Source organism: Homarus americanus, unplaced genomic scaffold, assembly GCF_018991925.1.
Source record: "Homarus americanus isolate GMGI-L3 unplaced genomic scaffold, GMGI_Hamer_2.0 scaffold31037, whole genome shotgun sequence".
Classification (NCBI taxonomy): Eukaryota; Metazoa; Arthropoda; class Malacostraca; order Decapoda; family Nephropidae; genus Homarus; species Homarus americanus.
In genome coordinates, this window is record NW_024722227.1 from 9,394,692 (window position 1) to 9,419,641 (window position 24,950).

General features: G+C 38.5%; 1 protein-coding gene across 4 annotated transcripts in view; it reads left to right on the forward strand.

The window, feature by feature from the left end:
• LOC121862372 (ATP-dependent RNA helicase DDX42-like) overlaps positions 1-24,950 on the forward strand; it is a 50,400-nt gene that overhangs the window by 14,787 nt on the left and 10,663 nt on the right. For all 4 annotated transcript variants that reach the window (XM_042360626.1, XM_042360630.1, XM_042360627.1 and 1 more), the window contains 4 exons: positions 8,745-8,958; positions 10,141-10,482; positions 12,069-12,260; positions 21,269-21,427. In XM_042360626.1, the coding sequence (XP_042216560.1) occupies positions 8,745-8,958; positions 10,141-10,482; positions 12,069-12,260; positions 21,269-21,427 (907 nt within the window). The remainder of the gene's footprint in view (positions 1-8,744; positions 8,959-10,140; positions 10,483-12,068; positions 12,261-21,268; positions 21,428-24,950) is intronic.

Sequence of the window (24,950 nt, forward strand, 5' to 3'; positions counted from 1 at the left end):
GTATGCACTGATGAAAATTCATGACGCGAGTGATTCAGCGGGATTCGGAGTGTCATGAGGCGCTCGTTGATCCCAACCGGCATTTCAGTTAGCCTGTGTAGGTTGCGTTGGCGGATGGCAAAGCCAACTCCATAAGTACGGTTTCTCTCCACAGCAGGCTTACCCTTCCAGAAGAAGGTGTAGCCAGTCCCCCGTTTTGTGAGTTGACCCTCGTCTGGGAGCCAGGACTCACTAATGACTGCTATGTTGATGTTATACCTACCCAGCTCTTTTGCCACAAGGGCAGTTCTTCTTTCAGAACGCTCATTTGTGCCAGTATCCAGAAGGGTCCTGACATTCCATGCAGCGACCATAAGAGGTTGTATAGTTTGTTTTTGTTTTGGCCTGTGACTATGATTATGTTTTCGACCGCATAGGGATGACCTTATTGAGTGCTGTTGCCCAGTCAGGTTGTTTTTTTAGGTAGGCTATATTTAGGGCACCTTTTCTAGCCCCCTCCCCATGTGGGGTGAGCAGAGTGGGTCCTCGAAAGGGCTGCTCAGTCACACAGGCAGGACCGGATTGCACTGCTGCCTAGATTCCAGTGCATAAACGACCATCTTATCTGTGCCACCCATGTGCAGTGTTGACTAGAGATTCCCAGCAGTTATCTCTGCCTGTCCCCGTCGCCACTTGTCCTTTGCCATAGGACTTTTGGGGGTATAGGGGTATTGATGATGATGAGAAGCTGAAAGCAAGAGGGAGCAAGCAGTGCTTACACCTTATTACTAACATAATGCTGCCACACTAGATGCATTACACCACCCCGTGTGTACACACACACACACACACACACACACTCACTCACTCACTTTAAAGTTTTTGTGTGAGACACTGTGAGTTGGAGGGAGGGAGGAAGGCTGGCACTGCCCTTTTCACCAATGATTTTATTTGCCTACATTCATTATCATATTCTCGTAGCATCAGCCTCTTATGTTGTATGTTTTATCATTGGTAATATAAAATATTAAATACCATGGAAAAAATATGATGTATAATTATTCATTTGACATCAAAATTACATGACAAGGTGAATAGTAAGGCAATTTTTGTTCACCCAGACCTCTCCAGTGGGAGGTGGGTAAGCTTAGCCATGACCAAATTAGCCACTTGTTAATTTTATCATTACAGTACTGATACATTATATAAGTAAGTAGTGTATTGTACTATATATGAAGGGTACACATTACAGTAACATAGCTCTATTAATTAATACAGAAATAAAAAAAGACAATTTGAGTTACAGTAGGAATAGCATGAGTAGGGAGGAGTGGGAGATGACCCTTTTTTGGGGAAGAGCAGTCAGTTTCTCCCCCCCCCCTCCTCCTCTTCACACCACCAGCCAATCTCCCTCTTAATTCACACTGTCTTTTAAAATGTTATGTAACATTATGATGAAGGGATACAGTACAGGCATTAAATAAAAGAAAAAATATGATTTATATAATTTGTATAATGATAAGAACATCTGCGGTAAAATGAACGAAATCAAACAACCCCTTCTGGTTTCCTCGTAAATTACCGACGAATGAATTATAGGAATAACACATGAATTATATTAAGATGCTGTACAAATTTACGTTTGGTGTATAGCCAGCGAGAGGAAGGAGGGAGGACATCTCACTTCCTCCAGCTCTGCCATCCCTTTATAACAGCAGTATGCAATTCACCTTAATTCCGTATAATTTAGAAAACATGTATAATGTGTATCCATATGCCCTCCCTGGGTTATTCACTGATCAGTCATTTGTCTGAGTGCAAAAGTAGCCAAATCATGCCATCATGTTTCAGTTAATTTCAAAATTGAAATTATAAATTAAAATGTTATAAGACAATGGTTTAATAATGCTGCTAATATGTGTGCTGCTTTGGTGTCTTGTCATTGTCACCTCACCGACTGCCTCGTCCCCTCACTACCTGCCTCATCACCTCACCACCTGCCTCATCACCTCACCCTGCTTCGTCACCTCACCCCTTGCCTCCTCACCTCACCTTTCAACTCATCACCTCACCTTTCAACTCATCACCTCACCTTTCAACTCATCACCTCACTACCTGCCTCCTCACCCTTTGCCTTGTCATAAAAATAGGAAATTGTTACATAATGTACAGTGTTTAATACATTTTGTATACAGTACATTACTTACTAGTAGATGCTGTCACTTTGAGCTTGTGATGCAGGCAGGCAGGTGGTGTTAACTGTCACTTTCCTCACCCTCCATGGACAACAGAGGCAAGTCAGGAGTGACACTAATGATTTCCACTGCCAACAAAATGCTGGGTCGTGGTGATGATGACTCGTGTGGTGGTGTTGATGACATAGGTGGTGGTGATGGACTTAGTGGTAGGTCTGCTATCTATGACGTTCAGGGCCGTGGGCTGGGGCCAGAAATACTGCCACCACTGGTACTAGGGAGACAACTGGTACAGGAGGCAGCACTAGGACACCTGGGGGCTCTAGAGAAGTGGTCACCGATCTTATGCTGCTTCATCTGGATTCTCATCTGGGCCTTTCTTCGACCCCTTGGTGCCACGGGTTTTCTCTGTAGCTTTCGGCACTGTAGTACTGTACACGTAAACACAGTACAGTGGGGTATGCTATAATGAACGGATCCTACCACGAATATTCCTATAACGAACGGTTTTACCTATAAAATTGAGAATGCTATAACGAACGAAACTCCTACAACGAATATTATTTTAAAAATTATTATTTTTTTTTACTAATTTATTGTTTTTTTATTACAAGTATTAATGATATTCTTTATTTCAGGGGTTTAGATGCATATTTATGCACTTTTTTACAATTTTATATTATATTTTTCAGTGTTAAGTGGTTGTATTTGGGGGCCTGGAACGGATTAATCCTGTAACGAACGAATGCTATAACGAACAAGGTTCAAGAACCAATTACACTGCACACGATGCTACCGATGCTACAGTACACAAACACTGTCCACTGCTATGTGCGTTAGCGTACTTGCGGTGTTCACACAATGTTAATTCACAGCGTAAAATTATACCCTGTACCGTATTTTGCGGCGTAGAAGACGCTGCATCGTCAAAGACGCACCCTGATTTTGGAAATGTAATTCTAGGAAAAAACTTTTTATACATACTAACAGACACCAGTGAAACCGTTGCTTGATACACAGCCCTTTTGGCACAAGTACACACACCTCTTTGGATATCATCATATTTTCTCTTCGTATTCTGCAGGCATTTTCTGAGCTAACCTTGTTCTTGTTCGCAAACTTAAGCCATTTCGTTTCATGAAGCGAAAACACCGACAAGCAGTTCCTTTGAAGTCATCCACTCCTGTGTTTGCTGCACACCTTAATAATAATAATAATAATAATAATAATAATAAAAAACGGTTTATTAATAGAGTTGCAGCCGGTAGCTGAAAATATACAGACTTGCATCCAAAATGATCATCTTCGTAGTCACCGCAAAACCCAAGTTTCTTTGGTCTAATGTCCATGTTTACAAGTTTTCTTCTAAGTCTGGCCATTTAGCTGGTAGTATATGAAGATTATGCTTCTGTTTATTTGTTTGTTTAAATTCTTCCTCCTGCTTCCTCCACTGGCGAATCATCTTCTTAGTAGGTGGTGGTCTGAAGTTTCACTCTGTTGCCCTGTTTCCATGTTCTTTGGCATATCGCACTACTTCAAGTTTAAATGCGATATTATATTTATATCTCCTTGATACACCTGCCATACATGAGGGAGATAAATTGCAGGAATGAAAATGGCTTGTGACACCAGTGAAGGCCTGGTAGTGAATGAATAAAGTTCTAGACACTCAAGTGTGAAGAAACAAAAATTCCTGTGCTTTGAGACCAGCAGACAACCTTTCGCAATTCCTCAATAGATGGCGCTGCCGCACCACTGCCATTAGCAAACAAACCGCACAGCAGCAAGGGTTGTGTAGCTGCAGCCGTTTATTTTTTATATATTGCCTACTGAGTTAGTAAATAATCGTATTTTTCGCAGTACAGTATATCAACAATATTAGTTTAATCAATTGTTTTATAGTACAGTGAGTTCTGCTATAACGCGTGTTTTGATAACGCGAATTTGCTCTAACGCGATTTATGAATTAGGAACGATATTTGTATAACGCGAACGCTTGTTTGCTATAACGCGATTTTTGCTTACTATTTCTCCAATTTTGTGGTACAGTGGGGTATGCTATAACGAATCTAATTGGTTCTAGAACCTTGTTCGTTATAGCATTCGTTCGTTATAGGATTAATCCGTTCCAGGCCCCCAAATACAACCACTTAACACTGAAAAATATAATATAAAATTGTAAAAATTGTAAAAAAGTGCATAAATATGCATCTAAACCCCTGAAATAAAGAATATCATTAATATTTGTAATAAAAAAACAATAAATTAGAAAAAAACAAAAAAAAAATTAAATAATGTTCGTTGTAGGAGTTTCGTTCGTTATAGCATACCCCACTGTATTAACTGTGAATATAGTAAAGAATATCAACGAGAAGCGTTCTGGTGATAGAATTCCCGGTGATGATCGTAAAAGAAAGGATATAACACTTGAAGAGAAGCTCGATTTTATCAACCTCAAAATCACCCTTCTCCCCCATCAACTAAAGTGTTACATTTACTGTATGATTTCATTATTAGATATGAATGTAACATTTATTTAGACTGTGCTATCCTTTGTATTAGGCTAACTACTAAATTTTTTCGATTTCGAGTAATCTGCACCTAACCCTATTTTCTCCATAAGCCCTGTTATTTCTATTACGCGATTTTCTATAACACGATATTTTACATGAACACAATTATCGCGTTATAGGAGAACTACCTGTATAGAGAATACTTGTAATTGCTAAGTAATGAGGTAACAATCTTTGTAAGGGGCTAATTTCAGTTGACCCTAAGAAAACCTCTGCTACAACCCATCAACTAGCGTAATCACTTTTCACATCTTAACTCTGTACAGTACAGTACTTACTTGAGTGTGTCCTGGTACAGTAATGAGCGGTACACACACAATGGCCACTGCTATGTGAGGTAGCATATGTGCTGTGTTCACACAATGTTAATTTATAGTAAAATTACACTGTTGATGTCTTATCACTGCTTAAACACTGTGTTGTAGGTTGATTTTGTCCTATGTACAGCAATTGTACAGTACAGTGATCCCTCGGTTAACCACAGCCTCGGTTAACAAAATTTCGGTTAACGAATTACCTTCCATAAGATTCTTCATTTCGGTTAACGAGCAATCCCTCGATTAACGAATTCCTTACGAGCGCCCCTCAACATGTTTTCACTTGCTCACTAGCTGTCGTATTAGTCCGCCAATACAGTAATCGGTTCTAGGGCTTAAATTCCTTACCATTTTAGTAACTATCAAGACGGTTGTACTATTCAATCATTTTAAAAGTTTTATATTAAATTTTTTAGTCATTTTAACAATTATTGAACATAATTGAGGTACAGGAAACTAGTTTTATGCGCGCCAAACAGCCACTCAACACACCAAGCTTGGCGTCAGTTTGTTTACAGGTTCAGAGGAAGGAACATCTTGTTTGAGACTCTTCAACATAAATGCTTTTTTTCCGTGTTTCCAGTCAAATTATTGGCCATTTTGAATTATATTTTACATATTGATAAGATATAGCGCAGTGCAGTGTTGATTTAAAGAAAATAATCTTGAATTACACCAAGTGAAATTTTATGGGTGAAATGGCGGCATGGGGTGACTTCTCTTCCACCCCTATGCCTTCTCTTCTCCCTTCTCCACCCACATTCTAATTCCCATCATCACCATCAACCAGGAGCCTTCTACATGCACACCTCAGAGTAAGTGTACTTTACTGCATTTATTTTTCGTTTGTATGTAATTTTCGGTGAGCTGGAACCAATTACCCAAAAACCCATTGAAACAATGGTTTCGGTTGACGAATTTTCAATTAACAAGCAACCTTCTGGAACGAATTGTGCTCGTTAACCGAGGGACCACTGTACTGCACAACAAACTGTACACAAAAAGAGTAGCGAGCAACAGATGAGCCTTGTAGAGTGGCTGGTGACAAAGAGTAATGAACTAAGTGTAACCTGATGCTAGCCTGGGGTGGGGGGTCATCTACGAGATGCATCATAAGAACATAAGAATGGAGGAAACTGTAGCGGGCCTATTGGCCTATACTGGGCTGTCCCATTTAAACCCAACCCCTATTGCTCATACCCATCCAACCTATGTTTGAAGCTATCCAGCATATTCGAGTTAATGATGATATTTGGTAACTTGTTCCACTTGTCCACTATACTGTACAGTATAGTCTTGATTTACGTGGCTTTGGTTTACGCGTTTGGTCATTTACGCGGCACCTTGCCAGACCGACATTTTTATTTACATGGTTCATTCCATCGTTTACGCGGGAAGCGGCGCGGGCAGGGTACGCACAAGGTCGCCCAGTCAACAAAACATTACCGAGTTCTTCACCCGCCACCCACCACAGCTAGCCCAAGTCAGTGATAGTGAGGATATGGAGTTTGAGGGGTTTGACAAAGAGGCCCTGCAAGCCTCTGTGGTGGATAGTGATACAATTGATACAAGTGATACAGGTGAGGGCCAATAATCTGCCCTCTGCCTCGGAACCAACCCTCCATCCCCGTGTGCCCAGCCATCTTTTCTACTAACGTAAGTGTTAAAAAACCTAATATTATTGATATTTCTCTTAAATATTAATTGTGTGTGCATACCATCATAAAATTAAGATGTTATTTTTACTACAACATACGTATTGTGTTGGAAAAAGTGTAGTTTGGGGGTCGGCCCAGTCTCTATTTCAATTAGTCCCATATGTTCTTTTATTTCGTTTACGCGTTTCTCGTTTTACGCGGACCTCCACGGGTTCAATTGACCGCATAAATGAAGACTATACTGTATTTCCAAACCAATGTTTACCTATTTCTCGCCTAAATCTAAATTTTTCTAATTTAAAACCATTGTTGCGAGTTTGCTTCTGGTTGGATAGTTTGAGTACCTTTGTAATGTCCCCTTTGTTTAGCCCTGAATCCCATTTATACACCTCTATCATATCGCCCCTCACTCTATGTCTCTCGAGGGAGTGCAAATTAAGATGCTTTAACCTGTCTCTGTACTCAAGGTTCCTAATGCCTGTGATTAGTCTTGTCATTCTCCTCTGAATTCTTTCCAAGGATTCTATATCCATTCTGTAATACGGTGACCAGAATTGAACTGCGTAATCCAAGTGAGGTCTCACAAGTGCAAGATATAGTTTTAGGATGATCTCGCTGCTTTAGGATGACCTCCTACCACAGATATCCCAGGAGGCCACATGACAGCATTAGCCAATCAAAGTGCACAAGCATATGACCTAAATTATTCAAGTGTCTTCCCAATCTCCCCCCACCCACGCACAGAGGACCCAGGAGCATGACGCAATATTTTGTCATTTACCGATACCGAGAACCTTTGTCCCCAGGGCCGGAGTAGAAAGGTTTGTAAATAATTTTTTGCAATTTTCTCAGATTTTTCAGGTAATTGTGCATTAGTTTTTATTTTTATTTTTTTCAGATTCTCAGAAAATTTTCAACCTCAGAATTTGTTCCCAAGCCTGGAATTTAAGAAATTTTCTGTAAAAATTTCGAGCAAATTTCAATTCCGGCTATTGTCGAGTTCTGGGTGTGAGGGATTCCGTCTAACTGAGACATTACTACAGGTTGACAATCCTTTATTCGAAATCCTTGGGGCCAGAGGCATTTCGGTTTTCGGAATTTTTCGGTTTTCAGAATGGTTAGGGTTTTTTTTTTTTTTTTTTTTTTATGTGTGTATTTATTAGCCCACCCGGGCATAGATCACTGACCCACATTGGGGCCTGGGGGTCTAAAATATAATAAAAATTATAATAAAAATAATAATAATTCATAGGTCTAGGTCGTGTTTCTCACTTTTGATCTTTTTTTCATTCTTGTATTTCTTTACTGTATTATTATTTTATTATTACAGTATTATTGTTATTATTATTATTATTATTATTAATTTTATTATTATATTTTATTATTATTATTATTATTATTGTAATCATTATTATTTTATTTTGGTGTATAATTATTAAAAATTTTATTTTCTAAGAATAATTATTATTAATATTACATTTTTGCCCCCCAGGCCCCGATGTGGGTCAGTGATCTGTGCCTGGCTGGGCTAATAATCCTGTAAAAAAAAAAAAAATAAAAAAATAAATGCCCCACAAAAAACTTTCCGCTTTTAGAGCTTTTCGGTTTTCGGAATTTCGGATAAAGGGTTGTCAACCTGTATATTATTATGTAGGACTGTATGTGATTGTGTATATGGGATTAAGAGTGTTGTAAATATGTGTAAAGAGTGAGTGAATATGTATAAAGAGTGTTTGTATCAGAGTGTGTCTGAAAGAGCTTCTTCATTGTTCATGTGTAGGCAAAAATGTGGATACATGTACAGTATACCTGTACATATTTTTTTGTCTTCATTTACATTTGCTCTGTTCGTCCTTCATCATCTTAATACCACACCCTTACCTTTTTCACTTTTTGTAGCCTAATGTATCTGTTTAAACCCTTTATACTGTATGTACTGTACTTACACTTTGTGTCTATGTTTGCATAAATTTTTGTCTGAACAATTTTTGGAACACACTTATATTACAAAATGTTTGACAGGCAACAAGAGGATAGCGAAGATGAAATTGAATATGATGAGGATGGAAACCCTATTGCTCCTAAGAAGCCGAAGTACATAGATCCGCTGCCACCCATTGAACACATTACCATTGAATATTCAGATTTTACCAAAAACTTCTATCAAGAGCATGAGGATATTGCTGCTCTCACGCCCACTCAAGTTCATGATCTGAGAGTCAAACTAGGGATTAAGGTATACATTAATAGGTTTTTATAATGTTTTTATAAATAGATATTAATTGTCATTTCTATATGTTGGTGGTAAGTTCTGGCAAGTTTTATGTTCTGAGTGCACATTGATTGAAAAGTTCATTCCTCCAGTGATGCTTCTCACCAAGAGGGTGTAATAATTATGTGGTTAATCCTAATCTGAAATTTTGTCAGAAGCCTACAATTGTTTAACATTTATAAATGATATTTCTGTGAGTTATGTAATAAGAGGGGGCCATATTGAGTACAGTACAAGGGAAAAGGGTTTGTACAAATTGGAGTTTCTGACGGTGTTGTTAGTTTTGGAAAAGTTTTAAAGAGATTGTGTATGTCTGCATCTTTAACTAATTATAGAAAGTGTTTTTTGAGCTGTAATTGAATGATTGCATTATGCTTTAACCCCCTCTGTACTGAATGGTCCAACTGGCATATACTGTACAGTATTTGTGTATGACAGCAGTAGTACATGTTGAAAGGGTTTGTTTAGAGCATGACATAACGAGGGAACTAAGTGCTTACAGTGTAGAAGGAGAGCCATAAGAAGCATCAAAATTTTCTGTTAAGTGGGTTGAAGTAACAAGAAGGATTTAGTCCCTATAAAGGAACAGAAATCTTGTAGACAACACTGAAAAATAGGTAGAATTGCCAGACCTCTGAAAAGAGTAATGCAAAACAAATCATAATTTTCATGGTTAATGGGGTTTGGTGCAAGGTTCACTGTAACTCATAGCAAGCATATAATTTTGGATTATTAATCTTAACAGCAACATGACAAGGAGAGTGAATGGGGAGAATTGTAAGAAATTACGAAAGTGGGTTGAAGTCACGAGTATGGATAAATGAAAAATTAAGATAATGGGGAATATGAAGCAAGAGATGATGTCTTGAGATGGGATGGATTTAGACAGTAAATGTGGATGAAGGGAATAAAAGAGTGCATCTAATAGTAGGTGGAATGAGTGTCTTGGGTAGGACAGAAAACAACTTCAAATGACAGAGGAGGACATGTGGGTGTGAGAGTCATCATGAAAGAATGCTTAGATGTAGGTACCTTATAATGTTTAGTGAAGGACTTGTATGAGTTTTATAGTGAGAAATGTTTACTGAAAATGTAAAGATTTTTATGTCATGCCTGAAGAGTTATTTTACTGTGTATTGTTTACAGGTTACAGGTTTTGATGCCCCTAAACCCGTAACAAGTTTTGGGCACTTTGGTTTTGATGAGGCCCTAATGAAAGCCATCCGTAAATCAGAATACACCCAACCCACACCCATTCAGTCCCAGTCAGTTCCAATTGCATTAAGTGGACGGGATGCCATTGGAATTGCAAAAACAGGCAGTGGTAAGACAGCAGCTTTTATCTGGCCGATGTTGGTTCATATTATGGACCAAAGAGAACTAGCTCCAGAAGAAGGACCAATTGGTCTCATCTTAGCGCCTACCCGTGAGCTGGCACAGCAAATTTATACAGAGGCACGAAGATTTGGCAAGGTTTATAACATACAGGTCAGTTACAGTCATTTTCCTCTGTATATACTTATGCAACCATTATTCATATGTAATGCAATATTCCACCATCTACATTTCAAATTTTTTGTTTTTTGGTTGATACCTCTTTCACAAGCCTACAAAGTGAATGCCTTTCTATTAAATGTGTTTATATGATTCTGGTCGATCTTCATATTTTCTTTTTTAGTTTCTTTCCTGTTATGTTGCAGGATGGTGAGAACAAAAAGCAGGCACGCACTCACTCTTATTTATTGTCATCCATTCACTGAGGTTGTAACATTTCCTTAAAGTACTCAACGCTATGCTCTCATACCCTCTGAAGAATGTAAGGATTGTTAGAGAATGTTGTGGTGGATAGAGAAATGAATTGTAATTTGATTGATGTGGATGCGTTGATATGAGAGGAGATAAGGAAGTGAAAGAAGTATTGCACAGAGATTGGATGAGGGTCTGTGCAGATGGAGTGGACTTATTGAGAGAATGGGAAGTTTTGAAAGATTGGAAAAAGAATACATAGTAGGAGGGAAGAAGTAAGACCTAGAAGATGGAAGGATGGGCTGAGGGGAATGGACATCCACAAAACAGTATGTGTGTGTGTGTGTGTGTGTGTGTAATTGAATGGAATGATTTTTTGGGGGGGAAGAGATGATTCTGGTGGGTGTTGCTCGCTTGTGTGGAGAGACGAGGGTAAACCACATTTGGGGCTTTGTGTAAGAGGAGTACAGGCATCCCCCGCGTTACGGAAGGGTTCTGTTCCCGGAACATTGACCGTATCGCGAAATTCCGTAACGAGAAACCTATTTTCCCATTGACTTCCATTATAAAACTGGAGATGCGTTCCTAAGGAATTTTTTGGGCCCCAAAAAAGTAATTCAAGCACTTTTATTAATGAAAATAAACATTTATAAACACATACAATACAGTACATTAAATAATTTATGATATACCTTCTTAAAACACCAATTTAGGGGTTAATATTGCATAATATTGTATTATACAGCTATGTGTATGTTTATTTGAGTGCCCCGTCATAGGAGTCCGTTTTCTCTCACTTCAAGGCCGCCTGAGTCGTCCGTTTTCTTTTAATCTTAAGAGTGCACCAGTTACTACTGTTTTATTTTTTAGTGGTGACACAGAATTTGATATTGCAACTGGGGTTGCAATTGTTGAGGCAACTTAGGTATGTCTGATTACAGTTGGAATATTCAAGATCCATTGTGAGTGGTGTTTAAAGCTTCAACTGTCTTTATGGTTGGTAAAACTTGTCAAGTCTGTCAGTCTGAATGGCATGTGTGAGGCCTTGTGTTTGTTAAAATTTACCCCAATTTCCGTAAGGGCGGATTTACGGGCCGTAACGCGAAATTATTGGTCATAATTTACAAATTCCGTAAGAGCGAAATTCCGTTACCCGGGCTTCCATAACGCGGGGGATGCCTGTACTATAGCAGAACGTATAAATTACATCAGTAAGAATGAATGAAGGAAGAATGTCTGTGTGTGTTTGTTCCTGAATCTGGCTATGTTGTATTAAAGGGGAAAAGGTTTGAAAGCATTAAAAAATATTTTATGTATTTGGCTTACAGGTTGTGTGTGCTTATGGTGGTGGCAGCAAATGGGAACAGAGTAAAGCACTAGAAGCAGGAGCAGAAATTGTTGTAGCCACACCTGGTCGAATGATTGATATGATTAAGATGAAAGCCACGAATCTCCAGCGTGTGACATTCCTGATTCTTGACGAGGCGGATCGCATGTTTGATATGGGTTTTGAACCTCAAGTAAGTTCATTTCTGTCATGTTTTTGGAAATTTTTAATACTGTATCACCATTTATTTGGGTTGAAAATGATGGATTTTATATTATTTGTTCATTGATCATAATCCTTGGTTTTGTTTACTGTGTACAGGAATACTTGAATACAGTAAAATAATTTTGAGGGGTTAAAAATTAATGTATTTCCGTGAATCATTTATGGTGCACGATAGCTACCTAGTACATGGTTGTGGTAGGTTAACCTTACTAGTAAGCTCCTTTATCTTGGGCTTGTCTACCATATACCCCTTGCTCATTAACTGAATATGCCACTTTAAATGGGGAGTTTGGTTTAAGGTGTAGGTGCTTTTAATTTTGGTCGATTGTTATGATATATTCTTGTCATCAATCAAGGATCATATGTACATCAATTCTAGCCCCATAGCCCCCTTCTACCCTTTCAAATTTTTCAACCCTTTACACCCTTTCTCACCCCTTTCTCAATTTTCAAGGTATTATTTCTCCATTGCTTCTTTCTTTGCCTTTAAATTGATATTGCTAAGAGATCTAGTACTGTCATTGAATATTACAGGGCAATATGTTTGCTTTTGTCTTTTTGTTTTAGGGATATAAATTTATTAAGTTTGGTAGAAATTGTTGTCAAAATATCAAGATAAAATATTCAACCAACAATAAATCTTACAAGATAGAAAATATTGGAATCTGTAGTTATGTTGAGGAAAGGTTCTTCCTGTGCTGAGTGTTTGTTTCGCTAAAATTGGTCACAAACTGGCAGAGAACTGTCAGTCTGTGTTAGAAAAGTTCATTTTAAGATACAGGCCAATAAAGTTTCTCAACCTTTCTCCCCTGTGTAAGTGATCATTCTGAGCCAATTTTACATGTAATATCTTGTTTTGTTTTTTTTGTGTATTTTTACATCTCCAACTGAACTCCAGTTATATTCTTTATGTGAGGTAGAGGGGAGGGGTGGAAGGCTGGGGCTGGGTTGCCTCAGGTGCCCACTGAGACGGCTGTTACTGTCTTCAGTTTTAGTGGTTATTTTCTTCTTTCATCCTCTTGGATTTAGCAATGCCCTTGGTACGTGCTTCCGTTTGTTGTCTTTTATGTTTTGAATCACATGCCATCCTGATATTTGAGGAGAGAAGCCTGGTACAGCAGTACAGCAGTACTCTACTGCACCAGCAGAGTACACACCTCTCCTTGACAAGGACCGAGACTCACTGATAACACTGCGTCCACCTCCCTACACTTACCAGATAGGAAGAGAGTTGCCTGAAATGAATTTCAAAATTCTTTTTTGTGCTATTTATTCCATATTTTTGGGGAAATTTTCTTTACCACAATCATACTCAAGGATGCGTGGGAAGGTGGGGGGGACCATACACAACTACAAAATATTGCGAATATCGCTATAAGACTCCGTCCACTTATAGCCGTAGGCAACACATTTGCTTAGGATTTTTGTTTTTTTAGTTTTTCATCGATCTAAGCCAGACAATCCCCTTATTTCTATAAATACCTGACACAAATGAAGATTTACAGATACAGGACTGTAATTTTTTTTTTGCATTTGCATTTGTTAACATCACTGGCAGCTTTGTTACCAAGTTAGACTCGTCAGTATAGCCACATTCCCCTAACCCTCTTGTAACCAGGCTGAGCTGTGAGGTGTTTGGTTATTTTTCAACCCATAATTTTGGGTAGATACAGTATTATCTCAATTTAACGAAGTAATTGGAGCCACCTCTGTTTGTTCAATCGAATTTTCTGCTAAATCGAGCTTTCTGTTATGTTCACTCAATTTACCGAACTATTTCACTAAATCAAGCGTGATTCCGTTAAATTTCACGCTTAACACGCCACGTGTCGCTTGGCACGTCAGGTTTGTTTACATCCGCTTAGTCTGTGTCCTACTACCTCTCAGTCAACTAAGTACACTGGAGCACCTTAGCTTTCATTTTTATTCAAGACATCATCAGAGGCAACTGAATTTACAGGGATGGAATATCAGGTCACCTTTTTTGGGTGGGGGATTAGTGGGTCTCATGACCTGAAGATGTCTTGAATAAACACGAAAGCTGAAGTATTTTTAAGGAGATTGTGACACGTATAAATGAGCAAAGTTATATCCCTTTAACATTACATTGCATAACATTTTAAAAATTTGAGTGAGAAAGCAGAAAGGTCACCTCACCTACTGCCTCGTCACCTCACCTACTGCCTCGTCACCTCACCTACTGCCTCGTCACCTCACCTACTGCCTTGTTACCTCACCTACTGCCTCGTCACCTAACCACCTGACTGGTCACATCACCTACTGCCTCGTCCTCACCTCACCTCTGACCTTGTTACCTCACCTACTGCCTCATCACCTCACCTACTGCCCTCATCACCTCACCTACTGCCTCATCACCTCTCCTACTGCCTCGTCACCTCACCACTTGACTGGTCACCTCACCTACTGCCTCCTCATCACCTGCCTACCTCGTCACCTGCCCTACTGCCTCGTCCCCACCTCACCTACTGCCTCGTCACCTCTCACCTACTGCCTGCGTCACCTCACCTACTGCCCTCGTCACCTCACCTACTGCCTTGTCACCTCACCTACTGCCGTCACCTCATCTACTGCCTCGTCACCTCTTCTGCCTGCGTCACCTCACCTACTGCCTCTTCACCTCACCTCACCACCTGCCTCGTCACCTCACCACCTGACTGGTCACCTCACCACCTGCCTCGTCACCTCACCAACTGACTGGTCACCTCACCACCTGCTTCGTCACCTCACCACCGGACTCGTCATCTCACCTACTGCTTCGTTACTTCACCTACTGCCTCGTTCCCTCACCTACTGACTCGTCTCCTCACCACCTGACTGGTCACCTCACCTACTGCCTCGTCACCTCATCTACTGCCTCGTCACCTCACCTACTGCCTCGTTACCTCACCTATTGACTCGTCTCCTCACCACCTGACTGGTCACCTCACCTACTGCCTCGTCGCCTCACCTACTGTCTCGTCACCTCACCACCTGCCTCTTCGCCTCACCACCTGCCTCGTCACCTCACCCTTCACCTCATTAGCTCAGCTCTGAATTACATTGATTTATTATTGTATTATTTTACCTTTTTAGTATTATATGAACATTTAAAGAAATATATATATTTGTACAGTAATTATAAATAGACCCAGAGCAGAAAAAATCCAGCATTACCCCAGTGGTTGGTCTTCCCACCCACGCACCAACCATGTGGGGATGAGGTTAAACATTGTGCAGTCTTTCATAATGCTGGGAACCTTCGTCCCCAGGCCTGGAGCAGAAGGGTTTGGAGTGATTTTCACAAAATTTTCTCAGGTAGCTACCTAACAGGGAGGTACTGCCACCTTGGAATATATTGGAAGTATAATGTGTTGTCTGATGGTAGACCCTGCTGCTATATGGCATCACAAAAATTGTGACCAGGTCCCAGGTTGCTGATTTGACTTTCTGCCTCATTTACACACAATTGCAGTCTCAATTGTTTCTTTTACTTTGACAACACAGCATACGTATAATGTTTATTGTTTCTCAATCTTGATCATTTTCTTTTTCTTTTTTTGTATTTATGGTCCTTTATTATTATTTTTATTATATTACAGTATGATCTCATATTTCGCAATATTTCATTTCGCATTTTTGAATTTTGCAAGCACTGCCTAATGTAACCAAGTCTTATATTTGGGGTAAAATATTGTGAATTTTGAAAGATCCAGCCAGCTGAACGCTGGCCAACGTCTTGAATGACGTCGCAACCGTCGTACTAGTTGTTCCCGCGCCATCCGACTGACCGCCCGGGTTGTTATTGTGCAAGTTTTTTGTTGGTGCTACCACTTGTCGAGTCAAGATAATGGCCTTTACCTCTACTGGGGGTCGTGCTGGTAGGGGTGGGACAGACCCACCTAAGTGGCCAAATAAGGAAAAGGAGAAGCGGGACTATCATAAGGGAGTTAAGTTTGCCAAGTACTCGATGCAGGATAAGCAGCGTGTGATTAAGTTACTTGAGGAAGGCCTTAAAACTAGTGAGATAAGAAAGATTACTGGTTTTCCGAAAAGCACAATCAGGTCAATGAAGGCAAAGAAAGATGAGATAAAGAAGTCTTTGGGAGTGGCAAAGAAGTTCTTTGGTGGAAATGTTGGTGTGTCAAATAGAGTTGTGTATGAATCCTCTGAGAAAACCAGGCTGATATCTATGACAGAACATTTTTTGAGCAAGTGACTTGTCCGCTGTGTGACAGAAAATGCAAGTGTTGATGGATCACAAATTTGAGACCAAGCCCTGGTCTCTTATGCTGCAATATTTCGCAAGAAAAACATAAATAATCCCCCTCAATTTGGTGCTTCTGTTGGCTGGCTGGCAAACTTTAAGAGACGTGGTGGTGTGAAATATGCACGGTACCGTGGAGAGGTTTCGTCTGCAGATGAGGAGGCTGCAAGTTCATTTCCCGAGATAGCAAAGCAACTTGTAGAAGAAGGTAGATACTCGTTGGATCAAAGTTATATTTGTGATGAAACGGGTTTCTACTGGAAACAATCTCTCCGTGCTACTTTTATATCAAAGGATGACAAACAGGCACGTGGGGTAAATATGGCTAAAGACCAATTCACTCCTTTACTAGCCACAAATGCATCAGGTCAGCATAAGATGAAGCCCTTAGTTGTTTACCGATCAAAGAAGCCTCATGCCTACCGCAATTTTGACATGAATAACTTGTATGTGTATTGGAAACAAAATCACAAGGGCTACATGACGCAAAATATTTCCCATGAGTGGTTTGTGCCCGACTCACGACATAACTGCCGAACTTGAATTTAGATATTAAATTGCTTCTATTTATGGACAATGCTCCTGGCCATGCCCGGTATCTGGTTGGCAGACATCCTAATGTTCAGGTGGTGTTCCTGCCCCCCCTAATGCAACCTCCATACTGCAACGACTTGATCAAAAAATAATTGCCAATGTGAGGTTGCTTTACTATAAGGCAGTTCACGACAGAATGGGGAAAGCCACAGACTCTCAAGATTTAAGTGAACGAAATCAACAACACTAATGATAGCGATGTGGAAGACGACCCTTCTTCAGTCGGCACCTCTGGCAACTCCCCCACCTTGCCGCAAGACCCTGCTAGCAACTCCCGTAGTGACATCACTCGACATAATGTGCTCTCTGTCAAGCAGTTCTGGAAGCAATTTCATATCCGACATGCTGTGGACCACATTGTAGCCTCACGGAACAAAATCATATTGGCAACCATTAAACATGCTTGGAAACCCCTCTTCCCACACCTGAGTAACGCAAGGTTGGCTGTGCAGCATGAGGCGGAGCTGCAGTAGGAAGTGCAAGGAGTGTCCCAGCACCTGGTTTCTGTGAGGTGGTTGCAGAACAGACTCAACAAAATGCTGAAGGAGAATGATGAATAAATGCTGGATGAGTCATCTGACGAGGCAGGTGAAGGCGATGCTGGAGAGGAACTGGAACGCAAGATCACAACCAGCAAGTTGTCTCTGATGCTCAGCACTTGTTTGAACCTCCAAGAACTGGTTGAAGAGTTGTCCGAGAATGAGAATGAGCGTGCATCACTGGTGAGCAAAGTGGAGGCCATCACCAACACTTTTATGCCAAGATACCAGCGAAAGATAAACAAACACCAGCAGTCATTAATCACACTGTACCCCACACAATGCCAACACGTTAGTGATGCACTCCAGAACATCGATGTTGGAGAAGAGGTGGAGGAAAAAACACAGGATTTGCCAGATATTACCACCGAGGACTTCCTAGGATTTGAACCAGGAGAGCCAGGTGGAGAGGAGAGCTGGGGAGGAGGCTCCAACCAGCCTGCCCATCCCCAGCCTCGGATATCCAACATCACCCAAGCTCATCAAGTTTGGGCTAACTGGTAAGTGCTACTATATTTAAGTGTTTATGCATTGTTTAATAATGATTTATCTTTATCTGCATAATTTTTATCATTTGGAGGTTATAAATGGGAAAATCAGAGGTTGATGTAGAGTGGCCAGTCTATATTTTTATTTTTCCCATTAGTTTATGTACAGTATTTGCATTTGGCAAATTTGAATTTGGAGCAATTTTTCCAGTCTATATTACTCGCGAAATACAAGATCTTACTGTATAGTAAATTGTATTTTTATTTAATATTTTTTAAATTTTATTATTATTATTATGATGAATGATGAATGATGATGATGATGATGATGATGATGATGATGATGATGATGATGATGATGATGATGATGATGATGATGATGATGATGATGATGATGATGATGATGATGATGATGATGATGATGATGATGATGATGATGATGATGATGATGATGATGATGATGATGATGATGATGATGATGATGATGATGATGATGATGATGATGATGATGATGATGATGATGATGATGATGATGATGATGATGATGATGATGATGATGATGATGATGATGATGATGATGATGATGATGATGATGATGATGATGATGATGATGATGATGATGATGATGATGATGATGATGATGATGATGATGATGATGATGATGATGATGATGATGATGATGATGATGATGATGATGATGATGATGATGATGATGATGATGATGATGATGATGATGATGATGATGATGATGATGATGATGATGATGATGATGATGATGATGATGATGATGATGATGATGATGATGATGATGATGATGATGATGATGATGATGATGATGATGATGATGATGATGATGATGATGATGATGATGATGATGATGATGATGATGATGATGATGATGATGATGATGATGATGATGATGATGATGATGATGATGATCCCAGGCCCTGATGTAGGTCATTGACCTGTGCCTTGGTTGGCTAATTCTGTAAAGAAAAAAACCAAAAACAATAAAATGCCTTTTATCGTTTTTGTACATTTAGTACATTCACCGTAGGTGAAGCAGGTTTTACTGTACTGTATCATGTGTCTGTAGGTGTGAGTGTATTAACGGAATTAATCTTGATTTAGCGAACTAGTTCACTAAATCAAGCAAAAATAACGGAAAAAATGCATTCCACTAAATTGAGAGTTCGTTATATCTGATTACGTTAAATTTAGAGTATAATGTATATGTAACCTTTTTCTTGTCTTTTTTTTTGTCAGATATGTGTACACACAATCCTACATACAAAATATGTACACAAAAAAAGGGGGGTAAAATAAATAATTATGAGGCCAGACACATAAAGGACTAAGCATTTCTTTGTGGATGAGTTAGCAGGTTGAGTAGGGGAGGAGGAGGTAGTGGAGTGTGTGTTGGGGGGCATTGCTAGGGAGTCAACAGAGGCAGTGTCCCAGCTGGGCTCCGTTGCTATGACTGGTGTTGAGGCCAAGCAGCCAGTGTCTATGCAAATGGCAGTTGTGTTAAACTTTCATTTAGCTTTTCTTTAATGGTTTTAGCTGCATTTTTCATCTAGGTCGTATACAAATGTTGTTTGAAGTAGCACAATTATTAATAACATAAGCAAGGTAGGTAGTATGGTTTATGAATACTGGGAAAGGAGGTTGAGAGTTTGCTTCACTCTTTTAATGTACCTTGTAGGCCGTTACTTTACATCTGTAATAATATTCCTTATGTTTTTTGTATTTTATTTTAGTTTTGTATTTGTAATAGTAACACAAGACCCGTCACTATAGTTACAGTGAGTTCTGCTATAACGCGTGTTTTGACAACGCAAATTGGCTCTAACGCGATTTATGAATAGAGGAACGATATTTGTATAACGCGAACGCTTGTTTGCTGTAACGCAATTTTTGCTTACTATTTCTCCAATTTTGTTGTATTAACTGTGAATATGGTAAAGAAGAATATCTCCAAGAAGCGTTCTGGTGATCGAATTCCCGGTGATGATCGTAAAAGAAAGGATATAACCCTTGAAGAGAAGCTCGATGTTATCAACCTCAAAATCACCCTTCTCCCCCATCAAGTTATATTCATATTTTTTCAAGGTAAAGTGTTACATTTACTGTATGATTTCATTATTAGATATGAATGTAACATTTATTTAGACTGTGCTATCCTTTGTGTTAGGCTAACTACTAAATTTTTTTCGATTTCGAGTAGTAATCTGCACCTAATCCTATTTTCTCCATAAGCCCTGTTATTTCTATTACGCGAATTTCTATAACACGATGTTTTACAAGAACACAACTATCGCGTTATAGAAGAACTGACTGTACATCCCCTTAGCCCTCCCCTACCACTCCAGGCCAGCTGTTATGGTTATTTTTCAATTTGTAAATTCAGGCAGATATACGTAATTTTCTTCTTTTTTTGTTACATGCACACTCAATCTTACATTCAGAATGTGCCCCAAAATTTTTTCATAAAGTCAAAAACATAAAAGGAATAAACTTTCTTCGTGTGTTAAGAGTTCACACTGAACGGGGGTGATAACTCAGCTGTTTTGAGCTGTCTCCCTTGTGTATTTAAATGATTGACAAATTTTATCAGCAGCCAAATGGCATTATAGTATTCTTTTGTTTTATTTTACATACAGTATTAATATTTATCTAACCTTCACATGATAAAAATTTACTGGTACAGGTCTACGTATATCATTTTATCTTATTCCTTATAGGAGTTTGGTAACGGGTGGGAATTCAGTTTCAGAGTTGGTAACAGTGTTCATAGCATCAGCTGTTGTGGTGGTGATCATGGCAAAGGCACGTTGGTGTGAATCTGGTGTCTTGCTACAAATTATGTCGAGGATTATATCTAGTATTTCTCAAAAGCTCGGATCAAATTTTACAAGTTATATGAAAAACTCGGGCTTTTTTTTGCCCCAAAATCAGAGGTCGAACTACTGTATATATGAGATCAGTTTATACATGAGTATATACGGTATTATTTTTATATATGTTTTTTATAATATTTAATGTTATCTGTCCAATAAGATAGTCAATATAACCTGCAATATTATTTTAGGTAAGGTCTATATGTGACCATGTTCGGCCAGATCGTCAAACTCTCCTCTTCTCAGCCACTTTCAAGAGAAAAGTTGAGAGACTGGCTAGAGATGTCTTGACAGACCCTGTCCGTGTAGTACAAGGAGAACTTGGAGAAGCAAACCAGGATGTAACACAGGTATGAAACTTCAGAAATTTATTTGTACTGTACATTGTTTTCTAGGGATAAAATTATCTCACGTTGTTCATATTGGCTTTATGTACTTATAAACCATTGTGTGACTTGTTCAGTAAAGTACAGTTTACAGGTATTTTGTATTTTTACAACAAACTTATATAAAAAATATTTTACGGTCATTGTTCAAACATACATGAGTTAGCGATGATTATTAAATATTTTTTGCTCATAGTTGTTATACAAATTAGGAGTACATATAGAAGCACTTATGCACCACCAAGAATTCACCCTCATGATTTTGAGATGTTTTTTGAATTTGTGAGATTATTAATACAGTACCAGTGGTCCCTCGGTTAACGAACACAATTCGTTCCACAGTCTTTCATGAACCGAAAATGTCGTTAACCGAAACCATTGTTTCAATGGGATATTGAGTAATTGGTTCCAGCTCACAGAAAAGTACATACAGTGAACCCTCACTTTACGCGGTTTCACTTTACGCGTTTCTACATTTACGCGGTACCCTGCCAGAATTGGAATTCCCACTTTACGCGGTGCATCTACTCATGTACGCGGGTGAAGTATAATTTTTTTTATTTAGCTCATAAAATTCATACAAATTATCCGGCCAGAATATAATTTACATTGCTGGAATTCTTACAATTTGATGATCATTTTGAATATAAACATCATAGATTTTGCATTAGATATACAAATTTTAGATCTAATGCAAGTATTTTGTTTACTCAGAGCAAATATGTTATCTTTTGCGCAAAATATATGACATTTATATTCAAAATATTCCTGGTCTTGCAAGGAATCCAGCAATGTGAATTATATTATCCTAACTTTAGTCTGAGGTATTATTTATTACTAAAAAGGTAAATATTCTTGTTTCTCCCACACATTTCTCTGGTAGGGAGGGACCGACCAACCATCTGGCACGGTTGGAAGAGGGGGGAGGCAAGGTGGGGTACTTTGATTGACAGATAGTGTCGTGAAGAATATATATTTTTTTTTATTAACTTAAGATATTTGTTTTAGCTCATAAAATTCATACAAATTACCCGGCCAGAATATAATTTACATTGCTGGAATTCTTACAATTTGATGATCATTTTGAATATAAACATCGTAGATTTTGCATTAGACATACAAATTTTAGATCTACTCTAAGTATTTTGTTTACTCTGAGTAAATATGTTATCTTTTGTGCAAAATATATGATATTTATATTCAAAATATTCCTGGTCTTACAAGGAATCCAGCAATGTCAATTATATTCAAACTAAGCACTATCTTATAAGAATTCCAGCAATACAAATTAAATTCACCCTGGTCACTTCTATTAAATTTTATAAACAAAAAACAAAAACTCAATCTAAAAGAAAAAAAAATAAACTAACAATTAAATACTTCACACCACAGGCGCCAACTGTCAAACATGTCACTGTCACCCCTCCCTCCCTACCCTCCACCTTCCTGAGAAACGTTTGGGTAAAAAGACTAGGATTACAGGTTTAAAAATAAATAATACCTCAGACAAAAGTTAGGGTAATATAATTTTTGAATAATATTTTGAATATTTTGAATATAAGCTTCATATATTTTGCACAAAAGATAAAATTTTTGCTCTCCCTTATAAAATTCTTAAATCAGATCTAAAATTTGTATGTCTAATGCAAATTTTAGCTTGTTTATATTCAAATTAATCTCTATCTTATAAGAATTCCATCAATGTAAATTATATTCTGACTTTACTTTGTATATACTTTTCTGTGAGCCGGAACCAATTACCAATATCCCATTGAAACAATGGTTTCGGTTAACGAAATTTTTGGTTAACGAACGACCTTCTGGAACCGAGGGACCACTGTATTGGTGGACTAGCCAATCAGCTGATGCTCATAACAAAACGTGTTTGTCATAAGGATTTCATTAATCGGAGTTTTGTTCGTTAACCGAATTGACGATCCTTATGGGAGCTTATTCGTTAACTGAGGGACCACTGTATCTCCGTTAGCCGGAATCCCTCTTCACCAAAACTCTCTGATAGCCGGAATTTCCGAGGGGCACATTTTCTGGAACTTCCGAGAACATTTTTCCATTATCCAGAAAATTCCTGAGATGAGGGATTTTTTTCCCGTTTTAAGAGAGTCGTCTTGTTACCCAGAAATCTCTCATTCCCGGAAGTGCTCTCCACCAATTGTTCCGGCTAATAGAGAAATTACTGTATTGGAGAACTGAAGTGTTTAGTAAATTTTAAAATAATGCTGCCTCTTTTGTGTGCACAGTACTGTACTTTTACAATATGTGATACTGTAACTGCAAAGTTTCCTTAAAGGTAAGTATTACACATTTCTTGTCTAGCAAATAATGAAACATGGTGATACTATAGAATAAAATTTTATGCTTATTTTCTAAGTGTCAGTCAGTGCCAGGTTTAATGTATGTATGTACAGTATACAGTCAACCCTCACTTTACGTGGTCCCACATTCCGCGTTTCCACCGGTGCCCTGCCAGACGCGGGTGAAGTGTAATTTTTTTATTTAGCTCATAAAATTCATACAAATTATCCGGCCAGAATATAATTTACATTGCTGGAATTCTTATAATTTGAGGATCATTTTGAATATAAATATCATAGATTTTGCATTAGACATACAAATTTTAGATATAATGTTTACTCGGAGTAAATATGTTATGTTTTGTGCAAAATATATGACATTTATATTCAAAATATTCCTGGTCTTACAAGGAATCCAGCAATGTCAATTATATTATCCTAACTTTAGTCTGATTTATTAATTATTACTAAAAAGGTAAACAGTCTGGTATTCCCACACATTCATCTGGTAGGGAGGGTTGGTGGGGGGTGGGAGGGAGAGAGGGACCGGCGACCGACCACCTGGCACGGGTGAAGAATATTTTTTTTTTTATTAACTGAAGATATTTGTTTTAGCTCATAAAATTCATACAAATTATCCGGCCAGAATATAATTTACATTGCTGGAATTCTTACAATTTGATGATCATTTTGAATATAAACATCATATATTTTGCATTAGACATACAAATTTTAGATATAATGTTTACTCTGAGTAATATGTTATCTTTTGTGCAAAATATATGACATTTATATTCAAAATATTCCTGGTTTTACAAGGGATCCAGCAATGTCAACTATATTATCCTAACTTTAATCTGAGGTATTATTTAATACTAAATGCTAAAATCTAGTTTTTTCACCCAACCTTTCTCTTGAAGGGAGGGGTGGGGGGGAGGGTTGGGACTAACTGACCATCTGGTCGGTTGAAAGAGGGGGGGAGGCAAGGTGGGGTACTTTGATTGACAGATAGTGTCGTGAAGAATATTTTTTTTTTATTAACTGAAGATATTTGTTTTAGCTCATAAAATTCATACAAATTACCCGGCCAGAATATAATTTACATTGCTGGAATTCTTACAATTTGATGATCATTTTGAATATAAACATCATAGATTTTGCATTAAACATACAAA